Here is a 26389-nt window from a genome sequence, read left to right on the forward strand (position 1 = left end):
GATACAATATGATGGGTAATGTTGCTGTGGGTTCTCATGACAGGAAGGTTCAAAAAGTTGTAAATCATGTAGTCAAGAGAAGACCCCCTGCCCCCGGAGTCATGTGACTCAATCATTGTAAAGCTCTATCAGTTATTATTAAATTGGCTATCCCACAGTTGACATTTATCACCTATCAAGTGTGATCGCTGGGACCCACAAGGATCACTAGAACAGGAGTTGTTCGGCCCTCGTGTCTCCTTACTGTACGACCACAGTGGGGAGGAGTCTGAATGGAGCGGTGGTCGAGCATGTGTTTTGCTGCTCCATTCAAAGTCTATGTGAGTGACGGAGACAGCCGAATACATCGCTAGTGATTGGTGGGACCTCGAGCAGTCAGACACTTATCACCGAGACTGTGGATAGGTGAAAAATTTCAAACCCTTTAAAATAAAAACCTTAAAGTGACAGAACATTGTTAGGACAAGACATTTCCAGGCCCCTTGGGTCTTTGTAGGAAGCTGTAATCTACAAGAGAACTCAGTCTCAGTTCCTCATCGATGTTATTACCTGAGTTTCATTCTTAGACATGTTGCACCTTATAACTTTCCTGCACATGCACACAGAACATACACAGTGAAAAAAACCATAACTTAATACAGAATACTTAAAACAGCGGCAAATATAAGCAATTAAAAACTGTTCATGCATTAGTCTCATAATACAATGCAAAATATAGAAGCGGGTTAACATACATGCAGCCACCTCCGGGGGGGATGAACACTGGCCTGCACACTGCATGACAGCTTCTGAAGGGCAGAAGGAAGAAGGAAGTGTCATTAGTACCGAAAATACTTTTCCTGGTATAATATTGATCAATATAGATAGTCACCATGATACTGATTTACTTCTTAAAGGGGACTGCATGTAAAATATATCGTCTAAGATAAGACAACATCGTTGTGGGGTGTGAAAGCCAACTCTATGCTATCTCCTGACAAGTCTATATGACACCTTGGAAAATACATTTTAGGTACACTTCCCCTTTAAGAAAGTGACGGGGCCCTGGTCAACGTTCCCATCGTTTGAAATGGAGCCACATGTCTTTTATAACCATATTGTAATACGGCAGGCAATCGGGAAAGCTGCATTATTTACACACAGGACCCTGCAGACCTCAGAAAATGTCAGCTTGTAAGGTTTGCTGAAAGATGGTGTAAATAACGTGGTTTAGCCGCATCCCCTGTAGGGCCATAATGTTTAACTGCCTCATTCCATGAATTTCTCTTTTAAGAACATCCTTGGGAGCAGATACATTTGTTGTTATGAGAAGTGAAAGGGATGAACAAGATGGAACGCCGAGGAACGTTATCATGAGACCGGGCAGGAGGGACGAAGGGGGGAGGAAGGTTGCGGACAAGGACGTCAGCTCATCAGCAGATGACAAATACGGGAACAGTTGCATGCAATACAAATGCAGGTACCTATGTACTATGGATGCAAAACAATAGAATTCCAGGCAACAATAGGAATTAACGCAGCCCTATGGTGGTTGCAGGCGAGAAAAAGAGGGCATACAAAAATTTACCTTTAATCCGTGTTAACCATTATTTTCCATATAAATCACTTGTACTTATATTGTTTAGCTGTAGGTTGAGTCCTCCAGTGGCTCCAGGTTCTGCCATAATAATGATGCCCCGCCGGCAGGACATGTGAGGAGCAGCCAGAAGGGTGTACCTTGGGCCCGCCAAAGGAGAGGATTCTGAGGGCCACCCTCCATCTATACAGAACATGTGCACGTCTCCTTTAAATGCATCATATTAAAGGTCATATCAACAATTATTTGTAAATCATCCCATGGTGGTAAGTGATTGTGTCCAAAGCTCCCTCCAAATGGTGTTGTCTTCTGCTGGACCTTTCTAGCCCATTATTGTGTCAGAGCCTGGACCCACCGGAACATACTCTAGTGGGCCAGTCCAACCCTTGGTGGAGAAGAGGACAATTACTTCTGAAACTAGACGGAGAGCAGGTTCCTTACCTACTTTTCTTTTTTAGGAAATTGTCCATAACCCTCGTCATATTTTAGGTTATATTTTACATTTAGGTAGATTTTCACATCTTATTTTTTAGCCTACGTTTGACGTATAAGCCGGGAAAAACTCCCAACATATATATTAAATGTAGGTTATAATGAATGCCTAACAGTGGACCCGTAGACTATAATGGTAACCGTTCAACGTATAGGTCTTCAATTTTCATGGTCCGTTTTCATCATGTATACATTATGCCATTATAGCATATGGATGGCTGATACCACTTTTAGGCATCCGTCACAGGTATTCATCACCCATAGGCTATGAAAGTATGAAAAGCCTATGATGTATATGTTAAACGGATGCCTGTGATGTATGCCATACAGTTGCATACGTTACCTATAGGCTCTCATGATAAAAAAAAGTGTGGTATACTTATTCCATACTTTAAAAAAAATAAAATAAATAAAGTATACTAACGTATACCAGCCTGACAGAGGCCAAAAGCACACTCGTCTGGCTAATGGAGCCCTGTGGACCCATTTAACCTGTACGTAGAGAGCTTTCCTGGTGTATAGGCTAAATGTAGGGCCAAAAAGTGATGTGAACAGGGCCTTACATGCACAATGGAAAGTTTATAAGTAAAGTAAAAGAGGATGTACTTGGTTTGTATAGCTGTAGGGTGGGCCCTCAAAATCATTTCCTCTGGTGGGACTAACTAGGGAATTGTAGTCTAACACTACGTTCCTCCTTGCAATGTTTAGGTCAATTAGACTTTATTTAGTCTCCAAAAGAAGGGCAGGGATAAGATTAGGACTGTGGTTTTTCTACATAAAGGTCATACTCGGAGGGTGGAGTTATTTTTATCTGATTTTTTATTGCAATTATGATTAATAAAAAATAAAGTTATGTAAAGTGCTTGCGGTGGCGAACCTACATCTATCGAGTCATATTCCCATAATCAGGACCACGCTGGAGTGGCCCAAGGATAAGTTTGCAGGGCTGCTGAAAATTCAGATTTCCTGATTCTTCCCCAAGAAACTTTTTATAATTGTGATATAGACATTTGAGTGATCACACCTTGAGCTGGCTTGGGGGGGAGAAGAGTTATCTAAAGTTTTGGGGCTTACCTTGCCTGGTCTCCACTGCAGCCTAAACAACAGAGGCAGCCAGTATAGACGGTGTATTACTTTTTAATCTCTTAGGGCAGATTTATTGCAGAAATTTATTCGACTGTCCCATTCATCTGAATGGAGCTTGCAGAAAACAGGCCTATTCAGATGTAGAAAACAAAATCTCAGGTTTAGAATTTCTGCAACAAATATGCCGGACTCATTTCAACCAGCTCGATGGATTTTCACTGGGGGAAAATTGCAACAAATCCGTGCTCATTCTGCAACATGTTTTGACATGCTGCAGATTAAAAAATCTGCACCCACAGGTCAATTTCCGTTTGGAAAATTTCTCAAATCTTGGCGGAAAACTGCAGCTTTTCGGTCCCGTGTGAATTCACCCTAAGAACATTGGATTCCTGGCTATTACAAACAAGACTTATTTTAATCATATGGTTATAGCCTTGTTCTTCCATGTAGGACTGCACCTTCAGAAGATAAACTATATTATGAATGCTCAGCTCTGCATGACTTATACTCCTGAATGTTACAACACAGATGTCACATCAATGAGATACGGCATTGAGGGTTTTTTCTTCTAAAGTACTGTTACCAGTAGAAGTGAGTGGGCAGGTATCAGATGCTATCACAAGATCAAAGGAAGTCATAACAGAACCCAGACTTATGGTTTGACTCAAAGCAACCATATGTCATGTGTGCCTTTAGGAAAACACAAAATGCAGTCATTTCACAATGACCCCCGAAGTTCTGCCCAAACAAGCATTCTGCTTTCCTTTAAGATTTTTGCTTCGCTGAATGACTGCGTGACTTCATACAGCTTAAAACATATTGGGCCAAACTGCACATTCCCATACTATGTTCCATTAACCCTACTGAAAGGGATTGAAGATACTAAATTCCTATTTTCTCTGCATTTGTCTTTTATTATTTTGTGCTTTACAGTTTTGTACAAATTTTGAATGTATAGCTGTGAAGTAGCATTTTATTAGGAGTAGCATTGTACATTTAACATTTTTGTTAAAATACACGTCATAGGGGTTCTTGCATCTGGACAATCCTTTTATCTGCACAACCCCTTCATCTGGACAACCCCTTCATCTGGACAACCCCTTCATCTGGACAACCCCTTCATCTGGACAACCCCTTCATCTGGACAACCCCTTCATCTTTACAACCCCTTCATTTGGACAACCCCTTGATCTGTACAACCCCTTGATCTGAACAATCCCGTGATCTGGACAATCCCATCATCTGGACAACACCTTTTATCTGGACAGCCCCTTTTATCTGGACAACCCCTTTTATCTGGACAGCCCCTTTTATCTGGACAGCCCCTTTTATCTGGACAGCCCCTTTTATCTGGACAGCCCCTTCATCTGTACAACCCCTTTTATCTGGACAGCCCCTTTTATCTGGACAGCCCCTTTTATCTGGACAGCCCCTTTTATCTGGACAGCCCCTTCATCTGGACAACCCCTTCATCTGGACAAGGCCTTCATCTGGACAAGGCCTTCATCTGGACAATCCCTTCATCTAGACAACCCCTTCATCTGGACAACCCCTTTATCTGGACAACCACTTCTTAGAATAAAACCAACGGATCAGCAGGGTTCCAGCTTCTCTAAAGGGCCTTTTACACCGGCCGACATTAGCGAGACATCGTTGATTGGCGCTCGTTTGCCCTTGTCACAAAAAGCTATGGATGGTGACGAGCGGTCGTTACTCCGGTCGCTCATCCACATACATTATTATCATGTTGGCAGTGTGTCTCCCTGTTTACAAAACGATAATATTTGACTTTTTTAAAACGATACGATCAGCAGATGATCGAGCATTTGCTCGTTCATCTGCTGATCGCTGCCCTGTTTACACAGGTCAATTATCGGCAACGAGCATTATAGGAACACTCGTCTGCGCGATAATCGCCCAGTGTAAAATCCCCATAAGTCCCTACAATCTGCTGTTGTCATCAGGGAAAGCTCTTGTGGATGCTCCTGTAATTCATGGTCACATTAAGTCTTTGACTCTCTGCACTGGCTCATGAAATTGGGGTCCCATGCGTGGGGCCCGTCTCGATAACTTCCATATGCCTATAAGGGGTTGTCCAAATGGGATATCTCCTTTAATGAGTCAATTTCTATTGGGTTTAAACCATTGTTGAATTACTTATTGTAGCACAAAATGTTTTTGTTTTCTTTTTGGGATCTATCAGATGATTTTTTATTTTGCATTAATGCTTAGCAATAATATTATAAAACTATGGACATTTTACTGCTATTACAACGTCCAGTCTCCATTCCAGAGGGCAAAGTCATAGCTAGTTTTGTCCTTCACCCGGGGCAATATAGTTTACTGCCCTTGCCTTTCATTTAAAAATATCCTCACCAAGGTTATGGGCATATGAAAAATGATTGTCCAGATGGGATAACTCCTTTAACGTGTGGGTTTCTTTGGGGTTCAAACCATTGCCAAAATGCTTATCGTGGCAAAAAGAAAATGTAGAGTTTTTATTGGGAGCATGGTGGGTCATTGACCTAGTAAGAACAGATCTATCAAATGCTTTTACATTTTAACTTTACAATAAAGTGTAGTAATAATATTGTATAACTATGGACATTTTGCTGCTATAACAACCTCCAGTCTCCAGTCCAGAGGGCAAAGTCAGCTAGGTTTGTCCTTCACCCAGGGCAAAGATATAGTTTGCTGCCCTTGCCTTTCATCTAAATACCCTCACCAAGGCAAAGTGGCTTGTTGGAGCCCCAACACCTGGGGCTCATGCCACACCTGTCCCCTCCCTAGGTACACCCCTGGATATCCTGTCACTTCTTATAGTGTGAAAACTCTTTAAGAGAAGCATAGATTAAAGTGGTCAAGGGTGACTAATGTAGTCCATCTTAAACTTGTTAACCCTGTAGAGCCGCTTGGTTATCACCTTGTTCCCTACATGTCCCAGTGTAGTATTACATATCGAACATTCAAATGAATGGCTGACCATGTAAAGCACGGACGAGCCGTATTCACCAGTGTGGGAAATGCTCTTATATAGCGTTTTTGCTCATAGAGGGTATTCCCAACCGTTGGATACCCCTCCATGACAGCCATAATATAATGATTTACCGATATGCTACTGTCTATGACACCAGTTTTTCTTGCTTTGGTTCTGTTGGTTGCTCATTTGATCGGTGTAAATTTTTTTCATATAAAAATTTAAATATGGATTTCACAAAAGGACAGCACATTAACATTGAACACAACTGATACATGTATGCAACATCTCCAAAGTATTTGTACTTACTCGGGACGGGCTCGGATGTGCACTGCTCCCCCAGGAACCTGAGTTACTTCTGTCTTCTACATCTAAAATAAAAAATAAAAAATAAATTAAATAAAACTTTATCAGAAAGATGTTTTATTACAATATTCATTTTAAATTAAAGCTTCAGACTAATCTGCTGTTGACTTTAATTAAGAATCCCAAAGTGCCCCACTGTATTGATAATAGACATCTGACCCATCTACTTAAAGAAAACTCATTTAAATTCACTGCTGAATTCTTCAGCGCCCTGAAGAGGCCAAGAGGTCCAGCAACAAGAGTCTGTAAATCCTTTAAGACTTAAAAAAAAAAAAAGTTGCATAAAAGTTATAGTCAAAGTTTGGTACATACAAGTAGCTCCCACATCTGCTAGTAATATAGATAATGGAGGGACAGATGTTGTATGTGCACTCAGACTGTAGTGCCCAAAGGCCTTACTGCAATACTACTAAGAGAACACGACATGGGGGGGGGGGGGGTTATTTTATTTAACACACATTGCTTGTATAGCGCTAACATATTCCATTGAGATTATCATCACTCACATCAGTCCCTGTCCTTAATAGGGCTCACAATCCACTTTCGCCTATCAGTCCCTGCCTTTAATGTGGCTCACAATCTACTTTTGCCTATCAGTCCCTGTTCTTAATCAGGCTCGCAATCTACTTTTGCCTATCAGTCCCTGTTCTTAATCAGGCTCACAATCTACATTCGCCTATCAGTCCCTGTTCTTAATGGGGCTCACAATCTACTTTTGCCTATCAGTCCCTGTTCTTAATGAGGCTCACAATCTAATTTTGCCTATCAGTCCCTGTTCTTAATCAGGCTCACAATCTACTTTTGCCTATCAGTCCCTGTTCTTAATGGGGCTCACAATCTACTTTCGCCTATCAGTCCCTGCCTTCAATGTGGCTCACAATCTACTTTTGCCTATCAGTCCCTGTTCTTAATGGGGCTCACAATCTACTTTTGCCTATCAGTCCCTGTTCTTAATGAGGCTCACAATCTAATTTTGCCTATCAGTCCCTGTTCTTAATCAGGCTCACAATCTACTTTTGCCTATCAGTCCCTGTTCTTAATGGGGCTCACAATCTACTTTTACCTATCTGTCTCTGTACTTAATGGGGCTCACAATCTACTTTTACCTATCAGTCCCTGTTCTTAATGAGGCTCACAATCTAATTTTGCCTATCAGTCCCTGTTCTTAATGGGGCTCACAATCTACTTTTGCCTATCAGTCCCTGTTCTTAATGAGGCTCACAATCTAATTTTGCCTATCAGTCCCTGTTCTTAATCAGGCTCACAATCTACTTTTGCCTATCAGTCCCTGTTCTTAATGGGGCTCACAATCTACTTTTACCTATCTGTCTCTGTACTTAATGGGGCTCATAATCTACTTTTGCCTATCAGTCCCTGTACTTAATGGGGCTCACAATCTACTTTGACGGACAATTTCATAGCAAACCAATTAATGTGATTTTGAGTTTAGGAGGAAACCCATGCAAACACGAGAAGAACCTTTGTTGCCCATTGTTAGATTTGAACCCCAGGCTACAGTCTTGCAAGGTAACAAAACTACTGAGCCATCTTGGCATCCTGTGATTTTTGTAAATGTGTCCCATTGGGTAATCAGAACGCTTCCAAATAATGCAAAACACTAAACTGACGGGTAGACTGTAAATTCCAAGTAGCAAGGTGCTCAGAAAAGAGAATGAGCACAACAAAATTCTCTAATGACATCATCAAGACATAAGGCATCCTGTGCTTGGTGCCTCAGTGATGTCACTAGTCTCCGGTCAGCTGAGAAGGTGCAAAGGAACTGCTTCCAATACATAGGAAAGAAAGGAGGACCATGTATCTAGAAGGAAGATTTGAGGTGTACGGGTTCACTGTAATTAATAGACCAACAAATTGGTGGTAGAGAGGATACGGCGCTGATGTCTGCGATAGTTCAAGAAGCAGGGAAGTCGACTACACGTAATTGTGGGGATTGAAAGCACAGACAGAATTAAAAAAAGTGTCAACAAAATCAAACATAATAAAATTACTTCAAACCGACTGGAGCAATTACGTCTCCAGAATGAAAAATAAAAAAAGTCAAGAAGACCTATTGCTTTATTACATGACTGCGGGAGGGGGCACGAGTGACCTCAGCACTGACTGCGTGCCAATAGATTTAACAAGATCACACCCTCACAGCCAGTGGGATCCCCATAAGGAGAGTTACACCCAGTGATATAAACGCCACTATATCACTTCATTGTATCACAACGGGTGGTTTCACATGCAGGAAAAAAAGTCTCGTTTTGTACAGCATTTTCCTAGTCGCGTTTTTGGCCGCGTTATTTTTTCCGGTCAGATGTTAGTTGGAAGTCAATGCTAAAATATATTGAACGCACAACAAACATTGCAATATTTTTGTGGTGGTCCCGAAAAACGTCTGAAAAATCAGAAGCGGACCGCCTCCAAACATCTGCCCATTGATTTCAAATAGGAAAAACACGTCCGTTTTGAAAAACAGCTGCGTTAAAAAATACACCCACGAAAAAGAATTGCATATCACTTCTTGAGCCGTATTTGGAGCCGTTTTTCATAGAAAAACGGACGTAAAAAACACAGCAAAAACGCTAGTTTGCTTTCCCTTGAAAAAAGCACCGTATTTTCAGCTGTTTTTTGTTAAGCGTGTACGCCTCGAATTACGCCTGAAAAAACGGCACCATTCCGCCTCCAAACACCTGCCCATTGCTTGCAATGGGATTTACGGAGTTCTGTACCCAGGAGGCTTAATTTTACACGTCGCTGTCAAAATACGGCGCGTAAAAAGATGCCCTCGAAAAAGAAGCGCAGGACACTTCTTGGGACGTTTTTGGAGCCATTTTTGATTGACTCCATTGAAAAACAGCCCCAATAACGGTGTTAAAATACGCAGCGGAAAACGCGAGTTGTTACAAAAACGTCTGAAAATCAGGAGCTGTTTTCGCCTGAAAACAGCTCCATATTTTCAGATCTTTTTGAGTTTGAGTGTGAACATACCCTAAAAGTGTAGCTAAACATTTGACAAACTTCTGACATGTCATAGTGACATGTCAGAAGTTTGGATTGGTGGGGGTCCAAGCACTGAGACCCCCACCAATCGCTAGAACGAAGCAGCTGAAGTTCTCGTGTGAGCGCTCAGCTGTTTCGTGTCTGTTTGGCTTTTTCCGGAAAGCCGATGTAGTCGGAGTACGGGCTCATAGACTTTCTATTGAGTCCGTACACCGATACATTTATTTCCGGAAAAAGCCGAAGAGACACGAAATGACTGAGCGCTCACACGAGCCCTTCAGCTGCTTCGTTCTAGCGATTGATGGGGGTCTCAGTGGTCGGACCCCCACCAATCCAAACTTCTGACATGTCACTATGACATGTCAGAAGTTTGTGGAACATTTAGCTACACTTTAAAGAAAAAAAAAGAATCTACAGGGTGGGCCATTTATATGGATACACCTAAATAAAATGGGAATGGTTGGTGATATTAACTTCCTGTTTGTGGCACATTAGTATATGGGAGGGGGGAAACTTTTCAAGCTGGGTGTTGACCACGGCGGCCATTTTGAAGTCGGACATTTTGTATCCAACTTTAGTTTTTTCAATGGGAAGAGGGTCATGTGACACATCAAACTTATCGAGAATTTCACAAGAAAAACAATGGTGTGCTTAGTTTTAACGTTACTTTATTCTTTCATTCATACCGCAGTCGACTATGTTATTGATTCCCTCAAAACAACAGAACCCTTAGGGTATGTTCACACGGCCTATTTTCAAACATAATTCGAGAGTTTTACGCCTAGAATTACGGCTAAAAAGACGGCTCCATTACGTCTGCAAACATCTGCCCATTGCTTGAAATGGGTTTTATGATGTTCTGTTCAGACGAGGTGTAATTTTACGCGTCGCTATCAAAAGACGGTGCGTAAAAAGACGCCCACGTCAAAGAAGTGCATGTCACTTCTTGGGCCGTTTTTGGAGCCATTTTTCATTGACTCCATTGAAAAACAGCTCCGATAACGTCCATAAAAGACGCCGCAAAAAATGCGAGTACTTGCAAAAACGTCTGAAATTCAGGAGCTGTTTTTGCCTGAAAACAGCTCTGCAATTTCAGACGTATTTTGCTACTGCGTGTGAACATACCCTTACACAACGGTGACAAACGGAAACCATTTGAAACAGATCCGTCACCATTGAAATCAATGGTGGTGCAAACGGATACCTTTGGTTTCATTTGTTTCAGTTTGGTTTCCGTTCATTGGTTCCCCTGACTGAAAGCTCCAACAGAAACCATGAACGGAGTTCCGACGCAGATGTGAACGAAGCCTAAGATGCAGTATTCACAGGACAGGGAAGTCAAATTTTATTTGTTATTTCAAGATGGTGATTTGACCACTCACTACGGTAAAGGTTACATTTCTTGACAGAGGAGGAAGTTGTACAAAACATAAGAGAGAGAGTGAAAACTGAAAACAGACCTTGCTACATGTGGTGTTTGACTGACTACACAGTATTTGGCATTCTATGTACCGGACAGCGATCACACAGTTTACTTCTGTTTCTAATGTGCAATGAAGTGAGAAAGGTACAACCCATCCCTTCTGTGAAAATCTATCATGCGCTGTACGACAAAAACCAACTGATTATGCTTTAAAAACAGGAATTCGAGGAATAGTCCACCTTCACAACCACATTTTTTTATTGTACTAATGCTTCGAAAATGAAATAAGAAGCATCTTTGGAAATAGCCTTTTTTGAAAATGTCCTACCTTTCTGTGTCTACAACTCCGACTGAGATTTATGTGTCTCCATGGTAACAGACTACAGACTCTGTGTAGTCTGATTCTGCAGTCACACTCTCTTCCACCTGTGCCCTACTTCTTGCTAACCTGCATTTGATAGGTTAGCAAAAAGCAGGGGACAAATTGATGGTGATATTACTGCATGATCAGACAACACAGGTGTTGTTTGTAGTCTGTTACCATGGAGACACATAAGTCTACATAGGAGCTCTAGACACACTACGGTAGGAGATTTTTAATCAGGAATATTAGTAAAGTTGCTGTATTTTTCTTTTAAGATGCAAAATAACAATTAAAAAAAAAGAATTGATTGCGTAGGTGGACCTTTCCTATGAGGCTCATGTTAAAATTATAGGTTACCATGACCATCATGGGAACTCAACTCGCCTGTGGAAGCTGTAATAATAACTATATTTGCTAGAAACAATTAACAAGCAGGTCAACTTTACCTATCAGATCCTTGTTTGCCTTATTTTTGTTTTTTTGCCTCTTATAGGCAGAAAAGAGTAGTCTGAAGGTCTCAATACACCATAAATCAATGAGATCGGGTACAAAACAAATCAAAACAAGTTAATTACATCTGTCATGGACCCATGGTGTCAATGTGAACACAACGTACTGTGGTAAGCCAAGTTGTTAATTTAACAAACAGACCCACAGCCGGGTACCATGATGCATTCAAAGTACTAAATATATTACAAAAATAATATAATCAAATCTGTAAACAGCAACTTGTTGACAGTTTCCAGTATATATTTTTTCTATAAAAAAAACACAAATAAATATAACGAGATACTGTATCATACAAAACAGTAAGATTGTAGAACCCATGTTAATTATAGGAAAATATTCCCTTAAAGGGATACTATATGATATACTCCATCAGCAACAGTACATAGAGCACTAAGCAAGCTTTGTAATACCGTCTATCTAGAATTCAGTCTCCTTGTGCTGATCTTGAGTACGGGTGGGCACAGACATATATAAATTGCTATATGGATAATAAAACTTAATTGGGGCATATGAACATATTACGGGCACAATAATCAACTGTTACAAGTATTATTCAACCTGCAATCCATTATTGGTGGAACTTTAACTCCCGGCAGGACAGGACAGAAATGCTGTATGGCTACAGGCCACTTCTGTATAGCCTGGACGATAATATTCATCTCAGTCATTCATTCTCCGGCAGAGGTCGTGTCTATTTGTTTTTCTATATTACGACGGTCAACGTGCAAAGCTCATTCTATTAGTCTGTGCAGCATCAGTGAGTAACCCTAATTAACAGCGACAGATAAAGCCATCTCTATGTCAGTAATGAAATTAAAGATGGTTGACATAGCGCAGAGAAATGATACACGTATCCCTCACTAATTGGAGGCTTTGCCTTCATTACTCTTAAAGCAACCTTTACAGCGCTGCACAAAAAAAAAACCCAAATAACATACCCAAAATACCAACTAAAAAGGGTCACAGTATTGTCCAAAGCAGTTATAGGCTCCAGGGGCAGCACCAACGGGCACCCAGAGCTGGCACCCCTGATCCTATACTTCTTGCTGGATCCTATGGCAAGGCAGATGCACAGGAGGCAGCAACAGATGTGTCCAACCTTATTTTTGCTCCAATTTATCATGAAACCATTTCAATACAATATCGCGACATGCTAGCAAAATCCTGGACAGGCTGCAATTCACATTACAAGTACTGGGTGGCCATACATAGACTTTTAGAATAGACATTTTGTGACAGAGTATCGCAAGATCATGTTTTTTTTTCCAAAGCTGGACATCTTGTGCCGCACATCTCAAGATACGTTGAGAAAAGAGGAACGGTAAGGAAGGACACATCTGTACATTGCCTAGTGTTATGGTAGGCTTATTTATACACTATATCACTGTGTTATTTGGGCACTATATAGTTCAACAAAAGGGGGGGGGGGAATGTCAATATTGCACAGGGCTCCATCTAACCTAAGGCCGGACCTTGTAAGTTCTATGGCAAAGTATATTTCCTCACCTAAATTCACTCAAAACGTATGAGACTACCAGAGACTGCAGCAACCCACAATTTTCCATTTCCCCACTCACAGGAGATCAGGGAGTTGAGATATGAGCTCCTGTTTGATGGAAAAGATTTTGACCCTGTAGAGGTTAGCGAAAGAAAATCACAGATTATCACATCCCTCCATGTCCTAGGCATTACAGGGGCAAGCAGGCAGCTCAACAGTGTGAGGACCACAACAAACAGCTCCCTGTATCTCAGCTTCCTGGACTGCTGTGAATAATACACGAGAGAATGATGTATTAGGCTTCTTTGGAAGTAAAATCTTAATTTTTGTGAATGAAATTTTGTTTTAAAGAGATTGTCCCAACTGGACAATTCCTTCTTAATCCCTTCCCGCAATATCACGCAACGCCATCCAATATTACCGCACTCCCACGTACGTACATGTATTTGATAGTGGTCTCGCGGGCACATGAGATTTGATTGACAGACTCTCTGTCGCGGCAACTGCTGGGATCCGCAATGACTACTTTCCCGACTATTTAACCCTTTAAGCAGTGCAATTTTTAAATCAGCTATTTTAGTTCACTAAAATTCAATAAAATAATAAACATACACATAAAAACCCACGCAATAAAGGGGTCAAACGTCAGAATTACTTTTTTGATGTATTCATCCATATATATTAAACCCTAATTTACAATCCGTGTATGGATCTGCCATCATGGGAGCCCCGTCGCAGCATAAAGCCGGGCTGATCAGTATAACTTGTTTAGAGTTCTGTATTTGGGGGGCGGCTGTGATTCGGTTAAGAAGCTGCAATGAGTGCTCGCGATGGGAGCGAACATTTATGTAGATGGTGCGGTAGTAATATTAAAAATTTATAAAACTACTTTAAGACCCTTTAAGAGGAGCAAGAGGAAGAGCAACTGGCAAGGGGGTGAGGGATTCAGAATCTCTGACATGTGGTATAATTGAGGATACATATACATGTTTATGTGGGTGTTGCAGGTATATATTATTGTAGTGTAAGTGTCTGGCGTTTCCATAGAGGACATATGATATTATCACATGTAGGAGACCTTGGTTTGCGGTGAGATGTGATTATTGTCTAGTTTGGGGTCAAGTCCCCATAGTGTCGGTCATGGGGTTTTATCAACATATCTTGAGTGCCCCATGATACATATATAGCTGAGCTGAATTTATCATGTTACTCTTTGCAGCTGCATGGTTACTGCATTGTGACAACTCTGAGTTACGATAAAGCAAAAGGGTAACTTACAGCCCTATTAAAAACCACAGAGAACACATAGAGATTTCACAATGATAATGGCCAAGTGACAAACCCAACTTTACTGAATCTGTAGTTTGCAGGGAGATGGGAAATGAAAGGTACATTAGTTTGGGTGGGTGAGAAGAGAACTGTTGATAGATAGATAGATAGATAGATAGATAGATAGATAGATAGATAGATAGATAGATAGATAGATAGATAGATAGACAGACACGCTCTTGCACCTGTATACACGTTTCATTTTGTTGGAATGTGCTGATCAAACTTTCTTGACTGCCTCCATTTTTGATCTTGCACTCCTCTTATTCTGCCCTGGGTGATTTTAATTTGTTTATGCTGGTTCCTACCATCACCAGATATATGTAGGTTTAGTCCCAGTTCTGGTTGTATGTGCAGCATAGGGACCCACCTTATAGAGGTCACCTTGGCGTGGCAGATGGGCTTACACAATTTGATAAAAATTAGTGTTCGCAGAATGCGGTCACCATTTATTGACAGACAGGTAGATAGATAGATAGATAGATAGATAGATAGATAGATAGATAGATAGATAGATAGATAGATAGATAGATAGATAGATAGATAGATAGATAGATATGAGATAGATAGATAGATAGATAGATAGATAGATAGATAGATAGATAGATAGATAGATAGATAGATAGATAGATAGATATGAGATGATAGATAGATAGATAGATAGATAGATAGATAGATAGATAGATAGATAGATAGATAGATAGATAGATAGATAGATAGATAGATAGATAGATAGATAGATAGATAGATAGATAGATATGAGATAGATAGATAGATAGATAGATAGATAAATATATTGGAGATAGAAAGACAGACAGACAGACAGACAGACAGACATGTACCAGAGCGGATAGTCCTTTGGCAAGAAATAGTTACATGACAAATTCAGCACTGCTACATCTATATATAAAATGAAATACAGGAAAGTTAAAATCACCCAAGAAATATCTTGAGTTTTACATGGAAATCTTCCAGGAGGCAGAAAAAAAAAGATCCATACTTTAAGGCATTGCCCTGGGAATTGTTTTATTAAACTGTAGTGTTTAAATCAGAAACAGCTCGTGAGCAGCTTTAAAGTGGCAGAAATCGACGACTTACTTGATAAACAGTTTATTATGACTCGCTCAGGGGATTATATACAAAGCATTAGATTTTTCTCCCCTCAAAGCAGAGCCAGCTGCCAGATATATACACCGCCGCTTCAATTGATTCTGTGAAAGCCACAAACAAGTAAAAATTGTATTTGAAGCAAATGTACAGAGTGTTATGTCAGACATCCGACCGTCTAATAAACAGTCCAAGGTTGGTTTGAAATTTTTTCTTGGCTTCTCGTAAAATAAGACACGTAATTGTATTTAATCTTCCTACCCAGAAACAACAGAAAAACGACTCCTTTAGGACTTTTTACATAAGGCACGAAACTTGTTCTTTCCAATTCATTTTAAAGAGAATTTCTCTTAAAGGGGTTTTCCCAAAATAATAAATTATCGCCTATCCACAGAATAGGTGATAATTTTCTGATTTCTGGGGTGGCCCCACCAGTGGGAACCCCACTGATGATGAGAATGGGGGTCCCGAACCCCCAGATCCTTCTCACTGCACTCCACACAGTGAGGAGGAGCTTGAATGGCCGCTCCACCGCAGCTCAATTCAATGTTCTCCTCACTGCGGTCAAGCAGTATGGAGGATCTGGGGGTCCTGGACCGCTATTCTCAGGTTCAGTGGGGGTCCCAGCGATCAGAAAATTATCACCTATCCTATGGATAGGAGATCATTTAGGATTTTTGGAAAACACGTTTAAAACAGGAAAAAAATATTAAAAATGGCATTCAGTTTTTCAGTATGCTATATCCGATTCTGGAAAAGATTTGTGATTACCAATATGTCTGCCAATACAGCTTACATAGGGGCTGTCATCCAGCTTTTCTACAGTCCTGTAATAACCCTAGTTAGGTAATAGGATGTATCACTGAGTAACAAGGTGGATTTTCACTGTAGATGCCTAAGGAAATCTAATATTAACAAAAACGGTAGACCAAAAATAATGGTCATGCACATCCAGCCAATACAAAAAATAGCAAAGATTCATTTGAACCAGAAAACTATAAAAAAACATGGTATACAAAAATACATAGAGCAATCCATAATAAACTCCACCATAAGGTATGTATAAGCACCCAAACAAGATAATCGATCAGGTAGAAACCCTGAGGAAGCCAGGTCCTCACTGGCGATACGCGTGGGGTTGGGATTTTTGGTGTGTGCCCCCCTGCCGGACCTATACCGATTTCAGACTTTAAAGGGGTTGTCAACTACCGGACAACTGATGACCTATCCACCATCAGTATACAATCAGTGGGGGTTTGACACCCGGACCCTGGACCGATCATCTGCTACAGCTGCCTCCGGGCACCAGCTCTGCTCCTATATCAAGTGAATAGGGACAGAGCTGCAGTTCTGCAGCACGGCCACTATACAATGTACTGAGCCAACTGCTTCTGGCAATAACATCCGGTGCCTGCAGGCAGCCGGAGCAGCTGATCGGTGCGGGGTCCGGGTGTCTGATCCTCACCGATCATATACTGATGACCTATCCAGTGGATGGGTCATCAGTTGTCCGGTAGTGGACAACCCCTTTAATTTCGGCTGGGTATGTGCTTCATTGTAGTGGATGTCACATTGTGGTATTGGCTATTTATATTGATGTGTGATATTTATAGGTATCATATATATTCTGTTTAGTTCAGGTCATATCTTGTTTTGGTGCTGACAAATGCTCTTATGAATGGGCAAAAATTCCCACACACACTCCAAAATCTAGTATAAAGTCTTCCCAGAAGAGTGGAAGTTGTTTTATCTGCAATCGGGGAACCCACTCCATATTAATGTCTATGGATTTAGAATTGGATGTCATAAAAGCTCCTGTAGGTGGAATGTGTAGATATCCCAATGCTTTTGTCCATATAGTGTAAATAGTTAGACCAGTTTTGTCTGCCTGTATTATCAATTTCAAAAGTGCTGAAACACTTTTGTAAATATCAAATTGACGGAATCCGATAGAACCCTTGCACAACTGGGACAAACGGAAACCATTGGCTACCGGATCCGTCACCATTGAAATCAATGGTGATGGAAACGGAAACCTCTGGTTTCCGTTTGTGTCAGTCAGGGCTCCGTTCAGACGGACAGCTCTGACGGAACGTCGGAAAGGAGCCCTGATGCAGATTTGAACGAAGCCTAATACTTCTCACAGCTGAGGTTTTGCTACAATAGTATTTAGTCTAGTCTATCATCTGTGAGAAAAACAGCCTGGACTTCAGGTTGATATATTTTATCTGTGCTGATACATTGTAGCAAACTATCAGGACAGGAGAGATGTGTGTCTCTGAAGTACTTAGCTTATAGAAGATTGTCTAGACTGGACACAAATGTTGCTAAAGCTGTGAAAATGATTAGATCAAAACAGGTTTGTCAATTATTCCATTCAATTGCAGCAATCCGAGATCTTGCAACAAATTATATTAGAAAGTTGCAGCACCCACCTGTCACTATCCAATTATTATGTTTTATTGTATATGCTGTACAATTGTATCCACTTCTCAGCTGAGAGCAGGACTATATATATATATAGAGGTTTGCTGCCTCTGAATGTAAACAAGAATGTTCGCATTCACTGACAGCAAACAAATATCTTGAAAATAGTGAGGAATTGAAACAAAGTATATTAGAAAGTTGTAGAACGTTTCATTTGCAGCGATGAAGCTTTATTAATATGAAACTGGAAAACCCTTTTAACCCCTTAACGACCGCCCATTCGCTGTTTAACCCTTTGATTGCCACAATACGTCACCGCGACATGATCAAAGGGGACTCCCATCTTCAATCGCGTCACCGGTAACCTGGTCATGCGATCGGACACTGGGGAAACCCTCTGCAGTTATCCCTGAGGACCTATAAAGGACCCCAGGGGTATCTGCTCAGTTTGCCTGCTGTTAGGGCACACTATGTGATGTCATAGTGACACAGTATAATGTATTAGAACACAGGAGTATGCGAATACATTATAAGTATAAAATAAAAAAGTTAAAAAGTTATCACTTCATAGGATTAAACTTTTTTTTTACAAAAAAACTAAATTAAAAAAGTCCCCAAAAAGGTCATTTTTTAGCATTCAATATATTTTACTGCATATTAGGGATCTACACGACCGTAAAAACCAGGGAAATTAATTTAATAGGTTATTTAGTGTGAAACGTGAACAGGATAAAAAAAACAAAAAAACACAATGCTTAAAATCGGCGCAAAAAGAAATGATATAACTCACAAAGCAAATTTCTTCTACCCGCAAACTGCACAGAAAAAAAAAATTCAATTTCTCTAGCATAAAACAAGGCCTCATATAGCAACTTCAATATAAAAAAAAAAAAGTTATGGCTGCTGAAAGGCAGAGGCAAAAACAAAAAAAATGGGCTGGTCATTAAAGCCATTTCAGGCCTGGTCATTGAGGGGTTAATGTTGCAATTAAATTATCCTCGAGAAATGAGGCGACATTTTATAATAAACAATAAAGGTTTTAGGGCATTATATAAGAAGTAATGATTTTCCAGTTGTCTCATCTATAATGTATGGCTGCTATAGAAAAGGGAAAATGTGTCATAGGAATAATCCAAAAAGATAAGAAAACAAAATCCGGCCTCACATAGTTCAATGGCCAATTGCTACCTGTGATATAAAAGATATCATCTTTGACTTGATACTCAAAAAAAAAAAAAATCAAATACAAATATTGCAAAAGAAAGTAATGAGCATAAAGGGCCTCCCCGGCTACACGAGACGTCTTCCGAGATTAGTGTTGTGATTTAAGTCTACTTCAAAATGATTTCAGTCTTATTAAAATGACATTAAACCTAACCCTGGTGCATTTCCACTTAAAGGTTAGCGTGACGCTGCTTAATACAACTTAACATCGTTCCGCGCAGTGGAAATGGCAAAATTACAAAATTGGAACAACTTTCCTGATGTGATTTAACAGCATAGCAATAAAACAAGTCACTCCGCAGTCATAATATAAAAAAATAAAGCACAAACATTACTCAGGAGAACTTTTAACGTTTCGAACAATAACCACGAAAAGTCTGAAGTCGTTCAATGGCAAAAAAAAAAAATAATTCATAAAAAGATGTTTGACAACATTTGATTAGGGAGAAAAAATTGAGAGGCACAAGATTAACGCCAGTAAGGAGACATAAAGCCCTTTGCTTTATCGCCCCTTCCAGTCCCATCTGCCAGAACATTGTTTAAAAAAAATCAACACTTAGGCCGGGTTCCCACGTGGCGTAAACTCTGCGGAATTTCTGTGCAGAAATTACACAGGATTTACAGTAGCAGCCAAGTCGATGAGATTTAGAAAAAAATGCAGCGTAAATGTTAATAAATTGACCTGCGGTGCGGAATTTAATTCTGTAGCATGTCAATTTATGCTGCATTTTAGTTTCTTTTCTATTGCAGGTTTTCCCCATTGAATTCAAAGGGGATCAAAATCCGCCTGTGATTGGCTGCAGCGTCACATGGCCTGCAACGTCATCTTGGGAGGCTGGACTACGCGCATAAAAGAGGGAGGTGGTAAGTATGAATGTTTTTATTTTTTTTCAAGCACTGAAATTCCGTGTGAAAAAAATATATTTTTTGTCTTAGGAAACAATAACGCAGTCGACTGCGCTATTGATTCCGCCAAAAAAACAACCGGTAACCTTACAAAACAGAGACAAATCGAAATCATTGGCAACGGAAGCATTATCATTGAAATCAACGGTAATGGAAACGGACGCTATGGTTTTCGTTTGCCTTTCAGTTGATGGGTTCCTCTGACGGAAAAGTCTGACGGAACCCATCAACGGAAACCAAACGTTTATGTGAACAGGCCCTAATACAAATTGTATGTACATTGTTTATGATGCCCCAGAGTGCACAGACAGTGCCATACACAGCCCTAAAAAAAAGTACAACATCAAGATAATGCCACCCAGTACACCTAGAAAGATTCCTACAGTGCCCATACTAAAAGTGAACACAATTCTCTATAGCACTAGTGTATACAGTACCAGTGATGCCATACAGTGACCAATTAGTGCCCATATAGTGCCACAGTGTCACAATATTTCCATTTAGTGCCCCTTCATCTAATTTATCCCTGCTCTACTGTACCTCAGCTTAGTGCGGGTGGTTTCTGTGGTCCGCATACTGATGCAGGTCAGCACATTTACATGACCCACATGAGGGCACATAGGGAGTAATTTATTAACCTTTCTGCACCAGTTTTGGCATAAAGTCACAAAAGTGCCCAAAAGTCGATGTTGTGGTGTGAATTGCAACTTTTGCTCTGTTTTGACACTTTTGATGAAAAGGGGGCATGACTTTGAGGAAAGGGGGCCTGACAAATTTGTTATAATTTACTCCAGAAAATTGACGTAAATTATAGTGGAAATCTACGTCAACTTCTAGCTGGTGTAGATTTCACTCTCTGGTGCGTAGAAAGGTAGGGCCTTGTACCTTGCCCCTCTGATCAGACTAACCCCCGCTCCCTTATTGGTAAGTTAAATAGAAAAATAAAATTAAAATAACCTTGTATGAGCCATGCTAAAACGATGAAGGGACATGGAGGATGAGAAGAGGAGCGGTGAGGTAAGTACATGTTTTTCTAGTTTATGGGGAACATATGGCACATGGGTGCGGTCATTGAGCCACGATTGTGGAGCATGGCCCCGCCGAAAGATGCAACACATTTATTAAGAGACTTTCACCTCTTAATAAATGTGTCACACTTTACTTACATTTTTCTTTCTATTAAGCTTGGCGTATATACTTAATAAATTGCCCCCTAAGTTTCATACAAATGACCTCTTTGTCTGCCCTTGACCTGTGCGCTGAATGGCGGTGGATGATGACTTTCTTCCTTGCCCAAATGATGAAAAAAACATTCAGATTATGGACAAATAAGCGTGCAGTTATTCCCTACCAGAATATTTTTTCCTAATAATGGAAAAAGTATTAGAACTCTTATCTGATTAAGTGGGGAGGGGGGTAAATTTTTTGGTTTAATCCATTATTCACATACATTTCCATAACAGATCCTATAAACTTTTTACATTTATGTATAAAAAAAAATCCCACTTGGTCTATTTCTTTAAGATTCTTAGAGCTCCATATTTCGAGCTTGTTCTTTCTGCCAAGTACCGTTGTCTAAGACCAAAAGTTATGAGCCTCTCACCAACCATATTTAACCAATGTGAATGGGGAAACGTCTGCACTTACATATATACATAAAAGCTTTATTGGTCTTCGCAGGTAGTTAAGGTGCTTTGGAAAATCTTGTTTGTTCTGTTGAGGAGCATGAGAAGCTTGAGAAAAGGGCAGGCTGGATTTTAAAGGAGACAGATATGACCTGCAGGGAACACATTTTACAATGGCAGAATAGACGGAGGGAACGGTTTGCAGATTAAAAACCTTTGAAGAAAAAAAAAGCACCTTCAACGGGAGAAAAAAAGTGATTGCAGATGAAAACAGCTGGAAAGCGGGAGCCTATGTCCTTTCATCTTACCTCTGATAATAACATATCACATATCATAAAAAAGGAGAGAAATTGATGTCAGTGGAATCTTATTTCGGAGAAAAGAAAGAAATAGTCAGTATTTACAGTGAAGGAAATAAGTATTTGATCCCTTGCTGATTTTGTAAGTTTGCCCACTGTCAAAGACATGAACAGTCTAGAATTTTTAGGCTAGGTTAATTTTACCAGGGAGAGATAGATTATATAAAAAAAAAAAAAATGAAAATCACATTGTCACAATTATATATATTTATTTGCATTGTGGACAGAGAAATAAGTATTTGATCCCTTTGGCAAACAAGACTTGATACTTGGTGGCAAAACCCTTGTTGGCAAGCACAGCAGTCAGACATTTTTTGTAGTTGATGATGAGGTTTGCACACATGTTAGATGGAATTTTGGCCCACTCCTCTTTGCAGATCATCTGTAAATCATTAAGATTTCGAGGCTGTCGCTTGGCAACTCGGATCTTAAGCTCCCTCCATAAGTTTTCGATGGGATTAAGGTCTGGAGACTGGCTAGGCCACTCCATGACCTTAATGTGCTTCTTTTTGAGCCACTCCTTTGTTGCCTTGGCTGTATGTTTCGAGTCATTGTCATGCTGGAAGACCCAGCCACGAGCCATTTTTAATGTCCTGGTGGATGGAAGGAGGTTGTCACTCAGGATTTGACGGTACATGGCTCCATCCATTCTCCCATTGATGCAGTGAAGTAGTCCTGTGCCCTTAGCAGAGAAACACCCCCAAAACATAATGTTTCCACCTCCATGCTTGACAGTGGGGACGGTGTTCTTTGGGTCATAGGCAGCATTTCTCTTCCTCCAAACACGGCGAGTTGAGTTAATGCCAAAGAGCTCAATTTTAGTCTCATCTGACCACAGCACCTTCTCCCAATCACTCTCAGAATCATCCAGATGTTCATTTGCAAACTTCAGACGGGCCTGTACATGTGCCTTCTTGAGCAGGGGGACCTTGCGGGCACTGCAGGATTTTAATCCATTACGGTGTAATGTGTTACCAATGGTTTTCTTGGTGACTGTGGTCCCAGCTGCATTGAGATCATTAACAAGTTCCCCCCGTGTAGTTTTCGGCTGAGCTCTCACCTTCCTCAGGATCAAGGATACCCCACGAGGTGAGATTTTGCATGGAGCCCCAGATCGATGTCGATTGACAGTCATTTTGTATGTCTTCCATTTTCTTACTATTGCACCAACAGTTGTCTCCTTCTCACCCAGCGTCTTACTTATGGTTTTGTAGCCCATTCCAGCCTTGTGCAGGTCTATGATCTTGTCCCTGACATCCTTAGAAAGCTCTTTGGTCTTGCCCATGTTGTAGAGGTTAGAGTCAGACTGATTAATTGAGTCTGTGGACAGGAGTCTTTTATACAGGTGACCATGTAAGACAGCTGTCTTTAGTGCAGGCACCAAGTTGATTTGGAGCGTGTAACTGGTCTGGAGGAGGCTGAACTCTTAATGGTTGGTAGGGGATCAAATACTTATTTCTCTGTGCACAATGCAAATAAATATATATCATTTTGACTATGTGATTTTCTGTTTTTTTAAAAAAATATAATCTATCTCTCACTGGTAAAATTAACCTAGCCTAAAAATTCTAGACTGTTCATGTCTTTGACAGTGGGCAAACTTACAAAATCAGCAAGGGATCAAATACTTATTTCCTTCACTGTAAGACACAGAAGGGAAAACAGCGGCAAAAATATATGGGATGGTTTCAACAATTGGCACAAATAGAGGAGGTTCTGTAGTAAAATAGAAAAAGGACCCCACTGCCATCCTGGACAGAGAGCCCATATAGAAGAAAGAGGTAACATGAACCTTAGGCCTCACAAACATGGCCGTATTATGGCTGTGTACAAGTTCTGAGTGGAAGGAGCCATAATATGGCACGCATAGAAATCCATACTGTACGTCTCTATGTCTATTGAGGCATATGGATGTTTTATCTCAGATTTATACTAAATCGGCAGAAAAAAAATTGTGACGTTCTCTATCAGATGCCGTATCATGGAGGTATTCTGTCCCCGGTACCATTGCTTCCTCTAATAGAGTGCTACATGGCATCAACATACACCAGTACACAGAGTGCCCACTGCTCTGTAGTATGGATTCCCCTTACTTTTTTTTTGCCAAATTCTGATACCTGTAGAAATAGGAAGTCCTATGTAGGTTCATGCCACCCATGAAGAGGAGGGTACCACCCATGACTAATAAGGGGGGAGCCATTCGGTGAGCCTATCAAGTTTGAAAAGAGGTGAAGAGGTGGCCACACATGCATGTGGCTCTATTTTCCAAGTTGGTGAGTTGACTGGACACATATGTGGCATCGATAGTTTTATAGAAGGTCAGGTGTGGTTTGGGTAACAGAGGTAAACCCACCCAATCTTTTTGAGGAGGGGCCTTCATCAACCATAAACTGACCCTGATTCTTCTAAATAGACATCAATACCTGGCTTGGCAGTCTCCTAACTTCCATAGACTTCAGTGGAGAGGGCCACGTGCCTGCGTGGCCAATTCTACATGTGGTTGCGACAGTGGGTCAGATGAGGTCCTGGTCACAGAGGTTGAATGGGGGTTCCCACAAACATAATCCGACCATGGCAGGTTTTGCATCCACAGAAAGATTTTCCTATCGTTTAGTTTTATTTTGATACCATCTGATGGTCCAGATTCAGAACTAAAATCATTGAAAATCAGGAGTTAGGGTGGGCAAGGTTTGATAATGGGCTTTTAAACTACTTTGGAAGGTCTGGAGATGGCATGTGGTGGAATTCTAGAGCTATTTCATGCCACATGAGAAAGGATTCCACAATGCGTAGAAAATGCCATAGTGAATAGTGAAATTGACACAATAACAGATCTCTTAGTACAAGAAAAAAACAAAGTTAAAAGATTAACCACTTAATTGTTGCCTTTATTTAGTATTAGGGAGAAAATATTTTTTGAACAAAAAACAAATTTTTTTAACTTTGGTTAAAAATATTCACATTTTTCATCTTATTTTTTACTCTAGTAGCTTGATGCTCATGAAGTATTGATCTACCTTGACCTATACGAAGTCTTACAACATAATAATGGCCTGTCAGGGACTCCTCTGACTTTAACTCACCTGGCTGATTCTCAAGCATTCTTGTTTGATCAAGGTCTATCGAGGCCCCTGGACAAAAAAACGTGTGCGTGGGGCTCAACTTCTCTTTGTAAAGGGTTTGCCAGACACAGGTTCTGTGTCGACGCCCGGGGTTAAATCAGCCTTCATGAGCTCCAAGGTCTGCTAGAGTGACGCGATCTGTTACCACTCAGGCTGGCAGGCTGAGGAGAGGGAGAACTTATCACAGCCTGGCCTGACGATTCTAGCTCCCGCCCTTTGTCTATTTATACCCTCACTTGCAGCATGTTCCTTGCCTGTGATTGTCTGGTTTCCTGGCTCTGCGATTCCTGCTATTTACCTCTTTGACTGCTGTTACTTTGACCCTGGCTTGACTGACTTCTCCTGCTCTGATTTTGCTATTACGTACTCTCCTGGTTTGACTCGGCTCGTTCACCACTCCTGTTGCTCACGGTGTTTCCGTGGGCAACTGCCCCAGCTTCCCCCTTGCTTCTGTGTGCCCTTGTCTTGTGTTGTCTGTCTTGCACTTATTGAGCGTAGGGACTGTCGCCCAGTTGTACGCCGTCACTTAGGACGGGTCGTGCAAGTAGGCAGGGACTGAGTTGCGGGTAGATTAGGGCTCACCTGTCCGTCTCCGTAACCCGATTCATTACACTCTTTTTCTCTTTTTTTTTAGAAGGAGGGAAAATAGCTTAGAGAAATCAAGTGATAGATAATTAACGGGATTGTCTCATGAAGAAGCCGCCGCGGAGATCAGCTTATCGACACAGGTTTGTGTTCTATACTCTCGGCAAGAAGCTGTCCTCGTGGGCGAAAACCACAGCCTGCCACACATTTAAATGAATGCCTGTCCATGTAATGCATTCTGACACATAGAGTTGGGTTCCGAGCAGGGGTTCCCGTGGGTCCAACCCTTTTGATCAAATATTGATGGCCTTTCCTCAGGATAGGTCATCAATGTTTTAGACCCGAAGAACCCCTTCACATTTTATAAAAGCAACCTAAAGTTAATACTTAGATTTTTTTGAATAAAA

At 40.8% G+C, this 26389-nt stretch overlaps 1 protein-coding gene across 7 annotated transcripts in view; it reads right to left on the reverse strand.

Annotated features, from left to right (window-relative positions):
• TCF4 (transcription factor 4) overlaps positions 1–26389 on the reverse strand; it is a 406052-nt gene that overhangs the window by 295875 nt on the left and 83788 nt on the right. For 5 of the 7 annotated variants that reach the window (XM_075841364.1, XM_075841341.1, XM_075841379.1 and 2 more), the window contains exons 3-4: positions 6441–6502; positions 735–788 (exon numbers count right to left, since the gene is read on the reverse strand). In XM_075841364.1, coding sequence (XP_075697479.1) covers positions 735–788; positions 6441–6502 — 116 coding nt within the window. The remainder of the gene's footprint in view (positions 1–734; positions 789–6440; positions 6503–26389) is intronic. The other 2 variants (XM_075841349.1, XM_075841387.1) reach the window with 1 other exon arrangement.

Source organism: Rhinoderma darwinii, chromosome 1 (assembly GCF_050947455.1).
Source record: "Rhinoderma darwinii isolate aRhiDar2 chromosome 1, aRhiDar2.hap1, whole genome shotgun sequence".
NCBI lineage: Eukaryota > Metazoa > Chordata > Amphibia > Anura > Rhinodermatidae > Rhinoderma > Rhinoderma darwinii.